At 41.7% G+C, this 20,664-nt stretch overlaps 1 protein-coding gene across 9 annotated transcripts in view; it reads left to right on the forward strand.

Annotated features, from left to right (window-relative positions):
• Positions 1–20,664, forward strand: part of kif1b (kinesin family member 1B) — a 197,877-nt gene that overhangs the window by 155,060 nt on the left and 22,153 nt on the right. For 5 of the 9 annotated variants that reach the window (XM_041205801.1, XM_041205807.1, XM_041205809.1 and 2 more), the window contains 8 exons: positions 899–1,007; positions 2,914–2,980; positions 5,599–5,683; positions 6,110–6,215; positions 6,930–6,956; positions 15,387–15,501; positions 17,516–17,649; positions 17,894–17,955. In XM_041205801.1, the coding sequence (XP_041061735.1) occupies positions 899–1,007; positions 2,914–2,980; positions 5,599–5,683; positions 6,110–6,215; positions 6,930–6,956; positions 15,387–15,501; positions 17,516–17,649; positions 17,894–17,955 (705 nt within the window). The remainder of the gene's footprint in view (positions 1–898; positions 1,008–2,913; positions 2,981–5,598; positions 5,684–6,109; positions 6,216–6,929; positions 6,957–15,386; positions 15,502–17,515; positions 17,650–17,893; positions 17,956–20,664) is intronic. The other 4 variants (XM_041205803.1, XM_041205805.1, XM_041205806.1 and 1 more) reach the window with 1 other exon arrangement.

A 20,664-nucleotide genomic window follows, 5' to 3' on the forward strand; every position in this document is an offset into this window, starting at 1 on the left:
GCAAGCCAGCAAGTTTATCACAGCACCCACTCGACAGGGAAAATCCAAAAGACTTTCCTCCACCCTTGGTTACTGGACACAGCAGACTTCTGCACAAGTGGCTGGAGGCTTTCCCAAGCCTGTCTTACACACTCCTTTTAAATCTTACATGGCTCCACAACATAGCCTTCCATTCTCTTTTATATATGTTTCTCTCTCTTTAATCTGTAAATTTTATTGTTCTATATGCCTTTGGAAATTTACTTTTCCCATTATATAAAAATCTTTCATGTTGCCAATTTGGTCAGTACTTTGGAAAAAATAAGCACACTGCTTGATCTTGCTTATTTCGTTTGTTGTAAACACCCCATCATCCCTTTGAAACCCAAACAACTCTTCACTTATCTAAAAATGCAAATTTCCTTCACACCCTACACGCTGCCCACATCCATGTTTACTCATTAGCATTTCAAATGCCTTTTATCCCTAACTTCTTTTGATAATTTCAAATTTGCAGTTCATCTGACTCTAATTCAATTAAATCACACACAGACAGAACCATCTATATTCACGCCCATAAACCTACTTTACAATAACAACAGTAATATAATGAAAAATTTGTTAGCTTCATGACACTAACTGATGTATCAGATAATTTACTATTTGGGTCAGAATGAAGAACATGGCATCAAGTTCTATTTGAAAGATCTTTAATGTTCAGAAGATTAAAGTGGGAGGAGGTGAGAAGATGGGAGTCTGTGTTTAGAATTAGTTGCTTGTTTTATATTTTGTCCTCATTTTCCTAAGATGTTTTATTTTGAAAATTATAAAATAAAGGGAAAATGGCAGTAGGTTATTGCAGACTCTTGCAGCATGATAAGTTTCATGTGTTGACATTCCATTTCTTTTCACGTTTCAGTTCCAGCCACTAAGTTGAATGCCATGAGCAAACCTAATCTAGGACAATGCGTCAGTAAATACGACTTGCTTGTCTGGTTTGAGATCAGTGAACTGGAACCTACAGGAGAGTAAGTTGATAACTGACTAGGTCTGTTTTTACTGATCAATACATGTACAGTCAGGCATAACACAATTTGCAGGATCTTATTCTCATAATATCAAGAATGTCGCCTGAGATGAGTTTCATTAGTTGTGTAAATGCTTGTACAGATTTACATATCAAAACTGAAATGTGCATAAGTGTTACTATCTTCTGTGAGCTGTGTACCTGGGGAGGGGTAGACACCATAAAGGTGGTAATAGTGCAGTGGAAATTGGGTCATCCACTTTGGGCACAAAAGGATAGAACAGATGAAAAACTAGAAACAATAACAGCCCAAAGAGACTTCTAAGTCTAGGTACATGGATCACTAAAATGTCTTGAACAGGTACAGAAAATTATCAGAAAGGCTAATGACATGCTGGCCTTGATATTTAGAGGACTGGAATACAAGTGTGGGTAGATGTCATGCTGCAGTTACACAAAACTCTGGTTATACCACACCTGGAGTTAATGTGTTCAGTTCTGGGCACCACACCTTAGGAAGGATAGATATTGGACTTGGAGAGAGTGCAGCGTAGATTTACCAGAATGATACCTGAACTCCAAAGAGAAATTATACAAACTGGCATTGCATTCCCTGGAATTTAGAAGATTAGAGTGTGATTGGGTCAGGGTTCTCTAGATATTAAGTGGAACAGATGGGTAGATAGAAAGGAGCTATTGCCACTGGTTGGAGAGTCTAGGACTAGGGGACATATTCTAAAGGTTAGAGCCAGATTTTTCAGGAGTAAAATTACTTTTACGCACAAGGGTGGACAGTACTTTGGAATTCTCCTTGCAAACTACAATTGATGCTTAATTGATCATTTTAAACTTGTGATTGAAAGATTTTTGTTGATCAAGGGTACATAAAATAAAAAATAGGTGCAGGACTAGACCACACGGCTCATCGAGCCTGCTCTGCCATTCAGTATGATTATGGCTGATCTTGGGCTTCAACTCCGCTTCCCCACCCACTCCCCATATTCCTCAATTCCTTGAGACACCAAAAATCTGTCTATCCCAGCCTTAAATGCATTCAACAATGGGGCATCTGCAACCCTCTGGGAAAGAGAATTCCAAAGATTCGCAACCCTTTGGGAATGAAAAGATTTCTCCTCATCTCAGCCCCAAATGATTGGTCCCTTGTCCTGAGACTCTGGCCCCCCTCCTTGTTTTAGATTCCCCGACCAGGGGAAACAGTTTCCCAGCGTCCTCCCTGTCAAACCCCTTTAGAATTTTATAGGTTGCAATGCCTCTAAACTCCAGAGAATATAAGCCCAATTTACTTAGCCTGTCATCGTTGGACAACCACCCCCCACCACCCCCCACCCCTGCCATCCCAGGGATCAATGGTCCCTTGTTGTACTGCCTCCAATGCAAATGTATCCTTTCTTAAATGTGGAGACCCAGACTGCACACGCTAGTCCAGATGCAGCCTCACCAAAACCCTGTGCAGCTGTAGCAAGACATCTTGTACTCAAACCCCCTTGCAATAAAGGCCAAAATGCCATTTGCCTTCCTAATTGCTTGCTGCACCTACATGCTATTAAGGGATATGAGGCAAAGACTGGCATATCGCGTTAGTTCACAGATCAGCTGTGGTCTCATTGACTGGCAGAACAGGCTCAAGAGGCTAAATATCCTCCTCCCTCTTTGCATGTTCCTATAATAAGGTCGTACATTGTTTTTAATACCCCTTGAACGTTCTTTGTGACCATGAAGACTTTTGGAATAGTCGTTAAAACTGTGATCGGTTTATAAAATTATAACAAGGTTTTTCTTTGTGCAAAGCTTATTACAGCAGGTGAGCAAAGAAAGAATGGTTCAGTTGAGTCTTTACCCAATTTGGATTGGATTCTTGCTGTGACAGTATCTTGTCTGTTCTGCAGGTATATCCCAGCAGTGGTGGACCATAGCGGAGGACTGCCATGTCAAGGCACTTACCTGCTTCACCAGGTAAGTATTTCAGATAAACTCACCTGTTTAACGCTATCTCTGGTAAATAGTTTATGCCAATAAGATTGCTCTGACCTCAAAAATTGTGAAATGAATGTATTGAACTTCCAAACCTCAGTACCACTTAAATCCACATGTATTCAATTCTGATCCAAGCAACCATAACATTATCTTGAAATATCATTGTTACTTGGTATGTGTTCCTACCCTAGCAGTGCAGTTGTCCTATTGCACCCAGCTCTAATTCTATGGAACTAGTTTTTGGCCTATTAGATGCAACAGGATTCCTCGGAGAAGGCTTAACCTTGGCCGCATGAACTGAAGCCAAATCGCCGCTTGTTGATGTTAGGGAAATAGCTCTTGTTGGGTTTGACGCTCAGATAATCCCAAATGTTTCTAAATACGAGAGTGGAAATTTGAAACTGGGCTGGTTCTCATTCTGTCTTCGACATGGTAATAGTCTCTCAATTTTAGTGAGGGGAGAGAAGAAGCAGCCAAATGAGATTCTCAAAATTGAGCTGGGTTTTCATTGGAGGCAGGAAAATTTAGATGGGCCATCATCTAGGAGTTTAGAGTACAACTGTAAGGTCACTTAGATAGCATAGTTAAAGTGCAGTAAGCAGCAAGCATACACTATCCTTCTGAGTTAAGAAATGTGGGATAGAGCCCTGCCGTAAGCAACTATTGCCACCCTAATTATTTAAAAAGAGCTGAAGTGCCCCTCCTTCAGCTGTCAGGTGTTGTGCCAGACAGAGTTTCATTTCCACCCTGCACTGAGATGGCTTCAATGGACCCCTGTTGTCTCCGAGATGGTAGGGATGGAATACAGCTAGATTCTTGCTCATGTAGAGTAACCCTGAGTGAGTGAGTGTGTGAGAGAGTGAGTTGAGAGAGACAGTGAGTTTGCTTCTGCGCTCACACATGAGCTGACACTGTTCACATTTTCATCTTATGATGCTCTTCACAGAGTGACTGAACCAGCTACCACATAAACTATAGGCACTTGGGTGATCTGACAGCGAGCTGGACACTTTGAGTTAGTGCCGTTGGCACAGGGTATTTAGCAAGGAAGAAATACTGAGAAAATTAAAGAAAAAGGTGCATAAATAACAATTATAAAAATGCTATTTTAAAGCAGCATATACACATACCTGATCAACTATTCTGTGAATGTAGTGTGCGGTTTGCATGGTGTGTTAAAAGGTGTGATTGTAAAATATAGTTCTCAGAAAATAGTCCATTTTGTTTATCATTATGCATTTGGGCAATAAGTGCTGGCCCAGCCAGCAAAGCCCACATCCCGTGAATGATTTTTTAAAAAAACTGAGCGTATACATTTTTGACATACATTAGACTAGTGAGGAGAAGTGAGACATCCTTTGGTTGAATTGACCTCTGACTGTGCCAGGAGAATTATTTTTTAGCTTGGAGATTTTGTGGAGCAGAGACTAAATAAATAAAATAATCTTTTAGGGAAGAGGTTTAATGTTGTGACAATAGAAAGAAAGACTTGAATTTATATAGAGCCTGTCACAACTTCAGGTTGTCCCCAAACCCTTTACAGTACATTATAACAGTGACTACACTTCAAAAGCGCCTCATGTTGGAAACAAGTCTGCCAATTGTGTGCACAGCAAGCTCCCACAAGCAACAATATGATCATGACCACATAAAGTGTTTTAGTGTTGTTGGCTGAGGGATAAATATCAGTCAGGACACCGGCAATAGAACTTCTTCAAAATGGTGCCATGGGATCCTTTTACATCCACCTGAAAGGGCAGATAGTGCCTCAGCGCTAACAGCTCATCTGAAAGCTGCGAGTCACTGTTGTAATGTTGGAAACGTAGCATTGCAGGCACTGGGGGCACTGTTCCCCCAAACAGCAATGTGATAATGACCAGTTAAAACCACATTTCTCATAATTTCAGTTAATTTAGTGTGTATTATTTGAAGAATTTGGTAATGTTGAATTAGTCCATGACAGTGATGTGCTAATTATTCTGGCTGTCTATCATTCAGATTTAGTCTGACTTCCTCTATAGTTTTCTGTGTTTCTAACTACAAATCCACCTGAAGCGTTTTGCATCAGACATCCTGGTTCTTTGAGTATTGCAGGATGGTGATCTGACTAAAATTGTAATAATAAGGCATGTTTTAGTATGATGTTACAGATTTTTATTTTTTAGAATACTTTGTTCTAATTTCTGATTTTAAAAAAAATATAAGCTGATATAAACAATAATTTAGTTTTCTTTAAGCTTAGTTGGCTGATCTGCTTTTGTTCATCTTACAAAGGCTCAGCTCCAAGTTGCACTTAGCCAAGGTCCTATTAATGGCAGTGAAATAAATGACCAGGCCATTTATTTTGGTGCTGTTGGGTTGAGCAATAAATGTCAACCAGGGTACCTCCGTTCCCCTTCAAAAAGTGCCTTCACCTGAGAGGGCATGCAAAAGACTGCAGCTCCGACTGTGCTGCACTCCCTCAGTACTGCAGCTAAATGACAGCCTTGATTACGTGCTTAGTCCTGGAGTATGCCTTGCACCTGCCACTTTCTGATGTGACAGTGAGAGTGAAACCACTGAACCATGTTTGGGAACTTTTTTTTTTCTTTCAACAGGGAATTCAGCGCAGGATTACAGTAACAATTGTACATGAAAAGGGCAGTGAACTTCATTGGAAGGATGTTCGAGAGTTAGTTGTTGGTGAGTTGTTTTCTCAAAATCCTATATGCTTTACACAGAGGTAACCTGATTGAAAATATTCAACGTTGATTTGTGAAGCATTTTGATTTTGCTGCTCAACCCATTCTATTGAAATTTTTCACAAATGTTCCTCGATTTCTGAAGTATCTCTCTATAGACCGACTGAATTATCGTAGTTAGTAATGTTTGAAGTATCAAGATTTACTAATAGCATTCTCATTTTAGCCTGAACAGTACATCTTGGCATTTGGAATTTAAAAGTGTTTCGCGTTCTTATATTGGGCAATCTGATTTATGACAAACTCGTCCCAGAAACTTTTTTGTCCACTTCATGCACGAAAAAGTGCAGAAACCGCACGAGACAGAGAAGCTCATGCTCCCTCATTCAGAGCCAGTAATCTTGTGTTTTTCCCTCATCCCCCGCAGGCCGCATAAGGAATAAGCCAGAGGTGGATGAGACTGTTGTGGATGCTGTTTTATCCTTGAATATTATCTCTGCAAAACATATCAAATCTTCAAATGAGACTCACAGGTACGTTGGTGTGATTTTTGGAAGAGAAAGCACATCCTGCAGTTCAGTTCCTTTGCCCATACTTTTACAAAATAGCGTTCAAAATCTGATAGCCTGTGTTTGTTTGAGTGGTACACAAGGCATCTCTCTGACTGGATTATCAGTGTGGTTTTGAGGTTTGAGCAACTTCCTTTGTTAAATGGTTTTGTTTGCCAGAAGTCCACTTCCAGAGACCAGCTAATTAAAGCTACAGCGGTGCAGATTGCCATCAGGTGGCACCTGCAACAAGGTAAAACAAAATCAGAAACAGCAACGAGGTTGATCTCCAAAAAGTGGAGAAGTTGGTCAAAGCAGAACGGGCTGTCGATACGTGCATGTTCAGGTGGCTCATAGACCACGTTTGCCTGGATGAGTACTTCGTATATTGGGGGTTGAGGATTAATAGCTTGGATGTTCTAATATATAAAAATCTCTTACGCTGAACAGGTTTGGGAATTGAATCAAGGTCTTAATCTCATTCCAAAGTACTCAGGAATGAAGAAGTAATTCTATGGTCAGGAAGCCTCTAACTTTTACATTGTACTGATCTAGGTCATTGACATTTTGCAATTTATTTTATTGCTTACACAAGTCATGTCTGGCTGCTTTTTTTCTTTTAATGGGGCTGTATTTTGTATTCTTCTCCATTCCACTCTGTCTTCATTGCTACTAATGGATGCTTCTTGTATTTTTCAGGCTATTTCTTGATTTGGATTTACCTAGGTATTTTGCTTTTTTCATTGCTGCTTGTTTATTTTGTGCATGTTAGATTAGCATTCCATTTTTTTTTAAAAAAAGACATCTGATTATTAATTTCCTCTGCTTTTTATGCATTCGCTCTTTAGTGCTGTTACCAAACTTGCCTTTATATCACAGGCCTTGGAAATAGTCAAGGAAAACGGTTTACTTATTTCCATGGGTGTAACATCATAAGCAGCAGGGGCCCCGAACTCTTGCCTATTGACCTCAGGCTCTAGAAACTGGTCTTCAGCTCCATAGACCATGTGCCAGAAACGTAATTACAGAAAGTGCTGGAAATACTTGGCAGGTCAGACAGCATCTGTGGAAGCGAGAAAGGGAGTTAACATTTCAAATTGTTCAGCTTTCATCACTGACCTGAAATGTTAACTCTGTTTTTCTCTCTCTCTCCACAGATGCTGTCTGACCTGTGGAGATTTTCCAACACTTTGTTTTTCTTTCAGATTTCCAGCGTCTGCAGTATTTTCTTTTATAAATGTAACTGTATAGTGTGTAGTTTGGCAAAAAAAAAACTATCATTCTGACCATTTAACTATTTGAATTCAGTAAAGTTAAATGATCCTTTTCTGGTACTGTTGCAGTAGAGGAGTGTGAGCCACTATGTGCACAGTAAATGGAGTGCAGGTATAATTTTCACAGATGGAGTGATAGTAACAGAGTTAGATTGGTGTGTGATACCAACAAGAGCTTAATCTTTAACTTAAAATTAATCAGCTATTTAAGGGGATAGTGTGCCACAATGATGTGGAATATGAATGTTGGCATCAGTAAGATTACTGTCAATTTCAGATTCACCTACAGGAAGTTAGCTTAATAAGACTAAACAGAGTCATCCATGGGAGGGCTACAATTAACCTCTGTGTCTCGAGGATAAGGGGAAGAACAATTGATCAGGAACCTCCACAGCAGGTGAGCTGTGTAGACACCCCAGAACCGAATCAGGTTCACCGTGATGCCCCACAAGGTGCAATAGCCTCCAGACGGCCCCTGCCTTAAGTTCACATTTGGAGGGCAAGGAACGAAAATTGAGAATTTAAATTAAGGTTTGCGGCAGTGGAATATTGTACAGGTCGAGTATCCTTTATCCGAAACCCTCGGGGCCAAATGCATTTTGGGTTTCAGATTATTTTTGTTTACAGATGCGGCATATAAACTTGCATTACAACAGCCTAAGCCTAGGCTAGCTATAGACTAAAGTAAATAAACTGGCTAGAAAAGTAAGATGTATCACTGAATAATAAATGCAGGCTGCCTGTAATAAGTTTCTTTTTGACATGTTCACCACAAGGTAAAGAGTGCAGACAAACAGCTAACCTTCCCATGCTGAAGGTTGATGAGGTTTAATAAAAACTCCAGTTTTTTGGATGTTCGGTTCTCTGATTTATGGGTAAAGGATACTCGATCCGTATGAGTTATATTTGCCCTAAATTATTGCAACTGGTGAAACGTCTTCCAGATTGTGACAAATTAACATTAGAGAGATGGTGGGGTGGGAAATCGGGAAAAGAAGGGATCACCATCCTCATTTTAACCACACCTGCAGTCGTGAGAAAGCTTTAAAAGGAAATAGCCTGTGATATGAACAGTTATTTCCACTGGCAGCATCTGTAACTCAACAAAACATTATCTGCAGCAATTCCAGTAAAACCTAGCCTTTGGAAACAGTTCCTGTCCGACATTTCTCTTGTATAGTATCCCCCATGCCATTCCCCCTAGTCTTCAGTCGTGGCAGTAGTTGTTTAGTGTACATCTGAGTGTTCAGGCCATGTATCACCCCAGAGGGTAATACTCAATCCACATTATAGGCCATGTGCTGTGGTGATACCCTGCAGATCCGTCATATAATAATCGAATGACTTGTGTAGATGGTATTTATGGCTATAATCTGCCCTTGAAAAAAAAAATAATAAGTTGTCTTTCTGTCCACCTCTTCTCCCACCCATCCTCACAGGCACGGGGTACTTGCTTGTCACCTGTCTTGCGGACTGACTTTGACACTCAGTTCCCCCAGTGCCTCAAGTTTACAATTCTCATCTTTATGTTTAAATTCCTTCATGAATTTGTTGCTCCCTCTTTCAGTAGCCTCCTTCACCTGCCTCCCCAAGCTCTCCTATTCCTTCTGATTCTGCCTTTTAGTTGCGTTGTTAATTTAGAGAGGTGACGTTGATCGTGAATTAATTTTTCTTCATAACGCTTACATTATGAAGTAATTCCCCTGGTGATTTTCTCTTGATCCTGGGGAGGCATTTCGTCCAGCAGCAGATCCTATTAGCATTTCAAATTTTCAAGATATGAAGGAAAATTGGACTGAAGGTAGAGCAGTTTCGTTCATCCTGATGGTGCCATTTGCCTTCATTTGTATTAACTGATTACATTCTTTATCATAGCCCTGTAGTTATACCAACATTGACTGTTGTAAAATGCCTATGATGAACATTAGCAATAATGCTTTTATTTTCTGCTTTTTATTCCACATCTTAAGTAAAGCGCATTCAGATTATGCATTTCAAGTGCAGCTTGTTTATTGATGAGGCTGATGTGGGTTTTCTCAGCGTGGGCATTAGTTAATAATTTGACAAGATGCCTTCAATTTTGAATGCACATAGCACAAAGCAAATTTGAGTCTTAATTTTAATTAAAAGGAGCTAATTGAATCTTGTATTAAAGGCATCCCGTCAAAAGCTCACATTTCTGAATGTCGCATTCACTGCAATAAAAGCGTTTTCCATTTCACGTGAGGGGATGTGGCTGAGGGTCAATCCACAACTTTCAGTTGAAAAGCCCCCTTAGAATGGTGGGGGTGGTGGTGGGGAGCGGGGGGGGGGGGTGGTGGTTGGGGGGGTGGGGGTGGAAAGGAATAGAGCAATACAAAACTTAATGTCATTTGGGGTTGCAACACTCCTGGGCTACTAGGTAGGGGAAACATTAGTCAGGGTTCTGCTTCTGATTTCCAACCAGCTTGAAAGTGTGCGTGCACAAGGAGATGTCAGGTGAAGAAATGATCCTCCACAGTAAAACAGCTTGCTGAAATTATTAGCTTCACTGGGTTATGCAGAGTAGCCTCTCTTGCAAAGCGCCAAAATGCGTATTTTTGTTTTTAAATTCCACCCACCCCCCCCCCCCCCCCCCCCGCCTCCCCCCATAACCTCAACTTTCCCCATCTCTGTAATCTCCTCCAGCCCCACAACTTTCCGAGATATCAGCGCTCATCAAATCCTGGCCTCATGAGCAGCCCTGATTTTGATTTCATCACCATTGATGGCCATGCCTTCAGCTGCTTAGGTGCTAAGGTGCTGGAATTGCCTCCCTAAACCCTGTTCCTCTGTTTCCCCCTTTTAAAATGCTGCTTTAGACTCTTTGACCAAGCTTTTGGCCATTTGCCTTAATGTTGCCATATGTGGCTTGGTGCCTGATTTTGCTTGTTTCACCTGTGGAGTCCCTGGTGCTTCATAAATGCAAGTTGTTGTTGAGGGCTTCCAATGTCTGTGAAAGCAAGAAGGAAGATAATTACAAAGTAAAAGTTCAGAATTTTATAACTTGTCGCAAGGAGCTTATAAGTTGAAGATTCATCACAGGATTTGTCTGGACCTGTATGGAATCATGAAGTGATGGGTTTGCCCATGTGTGTTGGAAGTTCCTCACATGCTGATTTAGTTCCAGATGTACATTTCCTTACGAGGACAGGAAGAGAATACCTGAAGTGTTACCTTAGTCCATCCTTGTGCACTTTTTGGCTCCTGGTTTCAGAGCAACCTTTGGAAATTCTTTTGCAGTATGCTAGCTACCCATCCCATCGGCCGGGAATATTATAGTATTGGGGATAGGTGGGGCGGCCAACAGGAAGATGAAAGGAGAAAGTATCAGGGAAGACAGCTTAAAGTCATTCTTACCTCTTAAATGCAGAGGCTGATCATCTTACATTGAGTGCATTCAGTTGTGAAAGCATCAACATTGCAATGTAAACATATACTCCAGGTATGATGGAAAATCTTACAGGAAAAGACAATTAATGTTAAATTGAATATCAACACTTGTGTAGATAAACATATTTCTCACAAAGTGGAAAAATTCTATCTTTGTAAATTAAGGCAGACTCTCTCTCTGATGTCATTAAAATTGTCCAGTTTCGAACACTTCTATACTGAATTTAAAATGTAACTTGATGTCATGGTGGCACTGAGCAAGATATTTACCATCAAATATTTTCGGAAGACATCTCTTTATTTACTCCAGGCGACAGCTGATCATTGAAAAGCAGTTGGTGCTTGACTTGCATTATGGACTGTATAACTTTATTTCGCAAAAGTGTTTAGTCAAAAATCTCACTCTTACTCTGGTACTTCAACAATGATTCATGGCTGAGACTTGAACATTGTAAATGAAATGACATTTTCTGTCTTTAAGGAAAATGTTATTTTGCAAAATGCCTCCCCTTAGAATCAATTTTCTTAAAATGCATATGATTGTGACTTCAACTACAGATAAATGAGGTGCTTTGAATATCAAATTTATAGCTTGGTTTAACCACTCGTCTTCCAATGCCCCTCCAAGCAGTCAGCCTACAGAGGCCATCCGTGACTGTCACCCAGTTGTCTGTTTCGTTGTCCGCCATCTTCAGATCTTGCTTGTGGGTGTCCTTGTAGCAGAGGTATTGGCACCCAGGAGGTCATGACTTGTGACCAGTCCACCGTACAGAAGATCTTTGGGTATGCAGCCATCATCCACCCTATGAACGTGACCAAGCTGACTTTACGTTGAGTGCATGCTAATGGAATTAGCACACCTCAGGACCTTTGAGTTGGTGACCTTGTCCTGCCAAGAGATGCCAAGGATACATCCAGGGCAGCAAAGGTGGAAACTTTTTTTGGCCTAGCGTCTGTTGTTCAGGTTTCACTACTGCAGAGGAGTACTGAGGACTCAAACTTTGGTAGATTTGCAGTTTAGTGTTCAGTCAGGTTGTTGTTGTTCCACACACTCTTACTCAGGTTGGACACAACAGCTGCAAGTTTTGCCACGCGCATGTCGATTTCAGCATTGTGACAGTTTGCTGGTGATTGTGGTGCACAGATAATGTGAGGCTGTCGACAACCTCCAGCGTCACATTGTCAATTCCACTAGATGGTGGAATGGCAACATCCTGGACATGACGTTCGCCTTCCTGATGCTGAGGGTCAAACCAAACTCCTTGCAGGCATGAGAGATTTTATCCATTTGTATAACAGAAGATTACTGTATTTTAAATTAGCCCATTTTGGTAATGTTGCTGCCATGCCTATGATTTTTGCACCTTTTTGATGCTGAATTCATGAATTGACAAATAGCTCCATTTGTAAAAATATCAAAAAAATATAGAATATCATCAGCGGCACAAATGATATCATCCAACATATGTTGTTTACTCTTTACAACAGTGTCTCTTGGGAGGTTTTCCAGTGCGTTGTGTAATTACAAATAGAAATAGAAATGACAGTAACAAGATGTAACTCAGCAACAATCTTTTTAATGCAGCGCGTTGTTACAATCTGGAATGCGCTGCCTGAAAGGGTGATGGAAGCAGATTCAATAGCAAAAGGGAATTGGATAAATACCTGAAAAAAAATTTGTAGGGCTATGGACAAACCAGGGGTGTGGGACTAATTGTGATCACACCTTCGGGCAAGATGGTCTCAATGGGCTCCTTCTCTCCTAGGGCAAACAGAACTTCTTCAAGGTAGGCATTTCTTGAAGAGCAGTGGCAGTCAATTAAACACAGAGATAAAAACAAAAAACTGCGGATGCTGGAAATCCAGAACAAAAACAGAATTACCTGGAAAAGCTCAGCATGCCTGACAGCATCGGCGGAGAAGAAAAGAGTTGACGTTTCGAGTCCTCATGACCCTTCAACAGAACAGGGTGTTCTGTTCTGTTGTTTTTGAGTTCTGTTGAAGGGTCATGCTGAGTTTTTCCAGGTAATTCTGTTTTTGTTTTGGATTTCCAGCATCCGCAGTTTTTTGTTTTTATCCTTCTCTGCTGTTTGATTCATTGATAACAGTCCTTTTACACGTTGTAGTTTAACATATCAGAAACCTTGTGTTCTTTGGCACACAAAGGAACTAATTATGGCAGGAAGGGAGACAGATCTCCTACATCAACTCCACATTCCTGCACCACCTCACATCCCTTGATTCCCTGAGAATGCAGAAAAATCTATTGATTTTAATTCTTGAATATGCACGATGCCTGAACATCCACAACCCTCTGGAGTAGAGAGTTCCAAAGATTCACAACCCTCTGAGTGAGGAAGTTTCTCCTCATCTCAATCCTAAGTATTGATCATTAAATAATGGGGAGGGGTGGGGGGGCGGTGGTGAGGTTTTAGCTGAGAAGAGAGGGATAAAAGCATAAATACTTCATTCAGATTTCAAAAATTACATTTTTTTCTTCAAATTGAGTGCTTAAATTTTTTTCCAGCAGCCATTTGACTCATGAGATGGTTGTTTGCACCATGATGGACAACTCTGTGTTAAACATTGCCTGGTGTGGCTTAGAAGCCCCACTCTTACATGGTAATCTCTGCCACTCCTAATGCAGAGGAAGACAGTGGACTGAGAAGCTGCAGGGTTCGCTGGCTTCTGTTTTTATGAGCTCTCTTCTCGCCTAGCTGGGCTTTCTATTTCGCCTCTCCCCTTCCAATGCCCTTCTGAACAGACAGCCTCCAAAGGTCATGGCCATCAGCGACTGTCTCCCGGTTGCCTGTGTCGATGTCTTCATATCTTGCTTCCAGATGTCCTTGTAGCGGAGGTATGGACGCCCAGGGGACTGTGCCCAGTGGCCAGCTCACCTTTCAGAAGGTCTTTGGGTGTGCGCCCATCATCCTATGAACATGGCCGAGCCAGACAGATATCATTGACTTTGCATTGAGTGTCTGCTGATGGAATTAGCATAGTCTAGGACCTCCGAGTTGTTGACCTTGCCTGCCAATATGTGCCAAGGATACATCTGGGACAGCAAAGGTGGAAACTGTTGTGCCTTTTTTTCTGGCCTAGATCTGTTGTCCGGGTCCCACTATTGTAGAGGAGTGTGCTGCGGATGCAGGGCTTGGGAGACTCACAGTTCAGTGTTCTCAGTCAGGTTGCTGATATTCCAGACACCCTCAATCAGTTTGGACATAACAGCTGCAATTTTTGCAAAGTGCATATTGATTTCAGCTTCATGAGTTGAAGCTATCATCAACCTCCAGTGTCACCTTGTCGATTCTGATGGATGGTGGTGTGGCAACACCCTGGGCCATGACATTCATCTTCCTGATGCTGATGCTCAAACCAAACTCTTTGCAGGAATGAGAGATTTCATCCATTAGCTGTTGAAGGTGTTTCCCTGAGTGGGGATGCTAGCGCTGAAGGCACTGCCAAAATGCTTCATGCTCTAATGATGAACAACCACTGGACACAGTATCAGAGAGTTGTCAGCACTTGTGGGGCTGCAGACCAGCCAGAATGACCAGCTTCAGGAGAGGTTGGATAAGGTGGCCAGCCTAAAAGAAAAATAAGTATAGACCCACATTGTTTGTTTCAAATGTATTCTCGGAATGAATGGGTAAACCTGAGCAGTAATTTTTTTTTTGTTAATTAAAGGTTAATTAATGTGTTCAGAATGCCAATGCTGAAGTACACTAAGAGCATCCAACTGCATAAGTTATGATTCTTTTTGAGTGTTGCTTGAAAAAAAGACATGTCCAAGCTTTTCATCTTGCACTCATCAGGACACTAGCAAGAATACCAATATAAGGAGAAAACAAGAAGTTATACTGTATATGAAGAGAGTGCTGATTGGTTGGCAAGTGGCATTTGCCATGGAGGATGCACCAGTGATGGTGACTGACAATTAACTGCCAAGCATTGTTTGATCAAACCCAATTTCTCATTTCCAGCCTATTGAATCTTTGGTATTGTTGCAATGTGAATTTATTTCTGCAATTTGCAAACCAGGCAGCTTGACCCTGATTGGTCAAGGCATTGCCCTGAGGAATGAGTCAGCGAATGGCTGTCACTTAATTTGTTTAGCTGGAACAGGTGCAATGTGTGTACATGTTCTTTCTGTCTGCAAAGAACAGGGCCCTGTGTATTAATATTTGTAGCTTCCAGTACACGCACAAATGCACCACATTGCGAGCCTGACTGGCAATCTTAAATTGGTTATTAGTGTAATTCTTAGCACACCGAAGAATGTATTGTGTTGTCAGTGTGCACACTCAAGAATGCTTCATTCCTATGAAATGCCTGTAATACGCTTGTCTCAGCTTAGTAACTAGAATCCCTATGTGAAAACACTGGATATTCTGTTCTGCTTTTGCTCCAGCTTAAGATCTCTGTGTAGGAACTGACCAATATTACATGTATCCCTTTCTCCCCGCAGAAGTTTTTATCGGTTTGAGGCCGTTTGGGATAGCTCTCTGCATAATTCCCTCCTCCTGAACCGTGTGACTCCGTACGGTGAAAGAATCTACATGACACTTTCTGCATACCTAGAGGTTTGTCTCTAACTAGCTGTTTCTAATAAGTCAGCAATATTTTTTGATGGCCATCAGCTTCATTTTACAGCATTTCAAATGTAAAAAAATACCTAATGTTCTCCTTGTGCTGGTTTCCACTCCGACTTGGGTAGTGTTTAAGGAATGCATAGGCAACCGGTCCTCTACATAAATTGGTCGATCTTCCTGGGGGGTCTCACACTTGAGTTGAGACCTAGTCTAGTCTTCAGGTGGATTGGAGTTGGTGGGGAGGTGATAACTATGCAAAGGCTTTAAGATGTAAGATACAAGTCTGGAATAAAAAACTTTCACAAAAACAGCTCATTCTGACCTTTTTTTATTCGCTATATTAGTTCAAAACTGTCCTCGTTAAATAATAAAACCTTTTTGGATAGTAGAGGTGTAGCATTGTTTGGGATATGAATTTGTCTGCAGTTTGGGTAAGATGCTGGGAGTTGCAAAATTGCTAAAGAAAATGTGAGTCAACAAAACTGAGGTGCAGAGACACCACTGTTCAATATAGAAAACTGTAGTATTAGTTCAAAACCTTTTGAGTGTTGACCGCAGCATCTAGAAATCTGTTGCGACCAGTGCATATTTTCAAATTGTTGTCAGGATGATATAATAATTTTCATAATGTTATTTGCAATTTATTGTAGAGTAATAGTGATGTCTATGTATGTGTGTGCACCTGTCTGTGTGGGACTTAATTGAAGTAGGGACAACTGGTCTGAAGGCTTTGATGTAAGAAGAGAAGCTAGGTTTGAAATGCTAAATAGATAAACATGGGTTAAGTTTTAGAATGTGAAGCATAAAGGGAACATTTGCATATTTAAATAAGCCAGAGGAGCTTGAATTCAAAAGAGAGGGAGTGAAATGTTTCACCTAGCCAGGAGAAGTTAAGAAACTGTGTGTTTATTTTTCCCAAAGGTTACTGGTAAAGTTGATACTGTGCTAGATTTTTATTATTAGAGGTAAAGTCCAAAACACAGTGAAACAATGGGAATTTGCATTCAAATGGGAAAATATGTATAAAGGAGAGAAGGCTGTCTACAAAGGAAGGCATTTTTAAGATCTAAAGTGTGAAAAGCTACCAGCCTCCAAGCCTTAAGTTGCTGTCTACACGAACTGAAGTTAAGAAAACTCACTTTGAATTCGACAGTTCAGGATATCGTGTTACTTTGCCTGGGTCTTTTTAAATCTGTGTTTTACTGTTGCCTTAACAAAGGTGTAACTGGGAGTTAGATTAATTAGGGGAACTAGCAGTTATCATAGTAGTAATTTGTAGACCTATGTATGTGCTTAAAATTATTTCTTTTATTAATAAATGTTTAATTTAGTTTTGTAAAAACCCTCTAAGACTCAGTGGACTTATTACTACTGAATTCAAGGCACACATCTCTAAATAAATATATAAATTGCAAACCAGTTGTTTCAAGTTTCCCTTTGGGATTTGAACAGCTCAGCATTTACCATCAGCTGTGTCACAACAACCAGGGTTTCGCTTTCATGGCTCCAAGAAATTGTCATCTTTGTACTTGAACAAAATGGCTGAAAATGTGAGTTGGTCATCTTGCTCTATCGACAGAAGCTTCTCTGTGTTTTAGGAAGTTTGCAACTGAGCCCCAGGTTGCGCTCATTTTGTCTTATCCTTCAGACATCTATATTGGCATGACAGTTGTGATGTCAAATTGAGTGACAGAAGAGCCAGGATAGGTATCACCATGCGCAGTTTACCTTTTTGCTGTGCCAACGACTCATCAAACCACTAGTCATGTGTAGTGACCAGTGAGGAAATCAGTCCTGCAATTAAATACGGACTAAGTCATTGCTAATCCCGAGCTGCCTCAATGGGGAGTTTTGAGGGAAGCTCAGGTCACAACTAGCTGTACTTTTCCCAACATTGGTTTAAGTACAAATGAAATGATGTCAGTTTGCTAAATTTGTGATTTTTTTTTTTTGTGTGTGCTCCAACTCTTGATTTAACTTGTTTCTGCATCTTTTCACCTTTCAGCTTGACCATTGCATTCAGCCTGCGATAATTACCAAGGACATCTGTATGATCTTCTACTCCCGGGATGCCAAGATCTCACCTCCGCGGTCCTTGCGTAATCTGTTTGGCAGCGGCTATTCAAAGACACCTGACTGGTACTGGAGCCTTTCAAGATCAAATAAGGGAAGATGCCAGATGGGGTTTAAAAGTGTTACCAACATTAAAATAAATTAGGAGAAATTTAGCCCGGTCACATTCCTTTGCATGTTAAGTGGGCCGAATATTGTTGCTTCTCATAAAATGATTTGTGGTGGCAAATGCAATACTTTGTGAATGGTGAAGGGAGATGTTAATGATGAGGACAAAAAGTAGCAGTTTGTTTTTCTGGTTTTGTTTCAGTAACCGAGTAAGTGGCATCTATGAGCTCAGTTTGTGCAAGATGGCTGACACAGGGAGCCCTGGTAAGTCCAAGATTCCGGTGCTCTAGTATCTGTTTGTTACATGATTCACCCTCTACCTTCTTGTTTGGCACACGACAATACCACGTGTACGCAGAGGGCACAATTTTGCCCTTGGCGGGGATGGTCGGGAAGCTGACCGCTGGCCTGCGATTGGCACCGGACCGCGATTTCACGCTGGCTGGCCGCCCAGTATGAAACGCAAGCCGCAGCGCTAAGCGCAGCCCGTGTCCAGGGGTGCAGCAGAATGGTGGGGGGGGGGGGGGGGGGGGGGGGTGGGGGGGAGGTGTGTGTGTGTGTGTGTGGAGGAGGGTAAGTGGGCCGAGCGCGAGCGAGCGCATCATCATCTCCCTGAGAGTACAGAGCTGCCGCAGGGAGCTGAAGAGTGGTCTTAAAAAAAAAATATGTAAAATAAAAATGTAATGAAACGTGTCCCCTCAGGTGACTCTGTCACATGAGCGGGGACATGTTATTAATTCAGTTGCAGAACTTCTATTTTTATTTGCTTGTGGAAACCTCATCCCATCCCATTTCAAACAGAAATGCAAAGGCCGCTTGGCCTTTTCGCCTGCCCGCCAACCGTTAGGTTGGTCAACTTATTATTTAATGGCCTTAACGGGCCTCTTAATTGCCAGCGGGTGTGCTGCTGACTCTGGCACACGTCCGCCAATCGAACCGCGTTGACGTTGGCGCACTCGAGCGGGTCGGGCGCTCGCCTGCCCGCTCGAGTGCAAGTCTCTGCCCAGACAAACACACCAGGAACCTCTGGGTGGGAATCAGGACGGATGATGTTTATTTACATTCATTGATTGGGATGTGAGCTTCGCTGGCAAGGTTGCAGTTATGCCCATCCCTGGTTGTCCTGAGGAGGAGGAGGAGGAGGAGGAGGTGGAGGTGGTGGTGGTGGTGGTGGTGGTGGGTCACCTTCTTGAACCACCACAGTCCTTGTTGTGGGGTTTGGTACAATTATGTGGTTTACTTGGCCATTTCAAGGGGGGCAATTAACGGTCAGTCACTATGTGGGGCTGGAGTCACATATATGCCACCACCTCACCTGGCCTGGCACTTATTTCTTTCTCCGAAGGACATTACTGAATTGGTTCGGCTTTTACAACAATCTGTGACAGCTTCACTTTTATTGATACCAACTTTTTGTTTCCCGATTTTTTTTTTTTTCTCTCTCTTTAAAGCTGAATTTAAATTCTCAAACTGCCGTGGGTGGGATTTGAATTCACGTTCTCAGGATTATAACCACCACTGTGCAGCAAATGGGAATGCTGTCAAAGTCGATGTGCCCATTTGAACACACTTTTTTTTGTCTAATCCTGCTACAGTTTCCACGCAACCCATTGGGCTACTGACCCACTGTTTTATAGGGTATTCAGCCGTGGGTCGCTCTTAAAATTCTCGATTTCCTTCAGCCACCAGGAAGACGCATGTAGTGATAGATACTACAGTGGGCGCCATTCTATTCTCTGGCTACCGAACAAAGGCTCACACATGCACCTCAGAGTTTCAGGTCTAATTCAAGCCTTTTGGTTATTAAAATGACTTCTCCCAAATCTACTGCCATATTCAAAGGAGATCTGCCCAGCAACAGGATAGGTGACCCTCCTTTTTAACCAGCACAGTTGGTGTCATTTCACACTTCATTATTAAAAGTCTTGAGTGGTTTCTTAGGCATTTGTAGTTGAAATAAATTTCGCCAATTTCACAAAACCCCTAGAATGTCTTCATTTGAATATTTTTGCAACCAGTGCCTGATTTTTATTTGGTGAGCTTTGTCTCACTCCTATCTAATATCTACAGAATAGCATGCTAGAGGAAGAACCAATTAAGTTAATATGACCTCCTTTGAAAATACATTTTCAGGAAGTTTATTGATCTCCATAGATATTCACAGAAGATTAACTTTCAACGATCATGATGCACATCCTGACTGTTATCTTGTTACAATCCTTGGCAATGTCATCTAATTATAATACACGAGTGATCTTGGTTGCAGGAAACTGCAGATTTCTGGAGAGCGGGTCTCTCCAGGGACTTGCAATTATTTGGTTTATTGCTTTACATTTATGCTTTCTTGTCGTTTTTCTCGACTTTTTTTTTTTAAAAGATTGATCTGCATCATTTCCCACCCCAGAGGTTGGGCAGTACGTAGAAACGTGCGGAGCAGGATAGAAAGCTAATCAGCCCAGCAAATCTGTACTGGTTCTGTGCCACCTCTGACTTGCATCTAGGCCATTTACAAGTATAAACTGGGCTGGATGATAAATGCTGACTGTTGTTGGGCCGGTGAGAAGATGCTTGAAGTGTTGTCTATTACACTGTACCTGGAGCATGCATCACATCCAGACTCCGCAAAGCCTGTCCGTTATCCCAAGTCAGGAGTGTGATAGAATACTCCCCACTTGCCTGGATGAGTGCAGCTCCAACAACACTCAAGAAGCTGGACACCATCCAGGACAAAGCTTGATTGGCACCACATCCACAAACATTCACTCCTTCCACCACCGACACACAGTAGCAGCAGTGTGTACCATCTACAAGATACACTGCAGGAACTCACCAAGCCTCCTTAGACAGCACCTTCCAAACTCATGATCACTATCGTTTAGAAGGACAAGGGCAGCAGACACATGGGAACACCACCAGCTGCAAGTTTGCCCCAAGCCACTAACCATCCTGACTTTGGAAATATATCGCCTTCCC

Source organism: Carcharodon carcharias, chromosome 15 (assembly GCF_017639515.1).
Source record: "Carcharodon carcharias isolate sCarCar2 chromosome 15, sCarCar2.pri, whole genome shotgun sequence".
NCBI lineage: Eukaryota > Metazoa > Chordata > Chondrichthyes > Lamniformes > Lamnidae > Carcharodon > Carcharodon carcharias.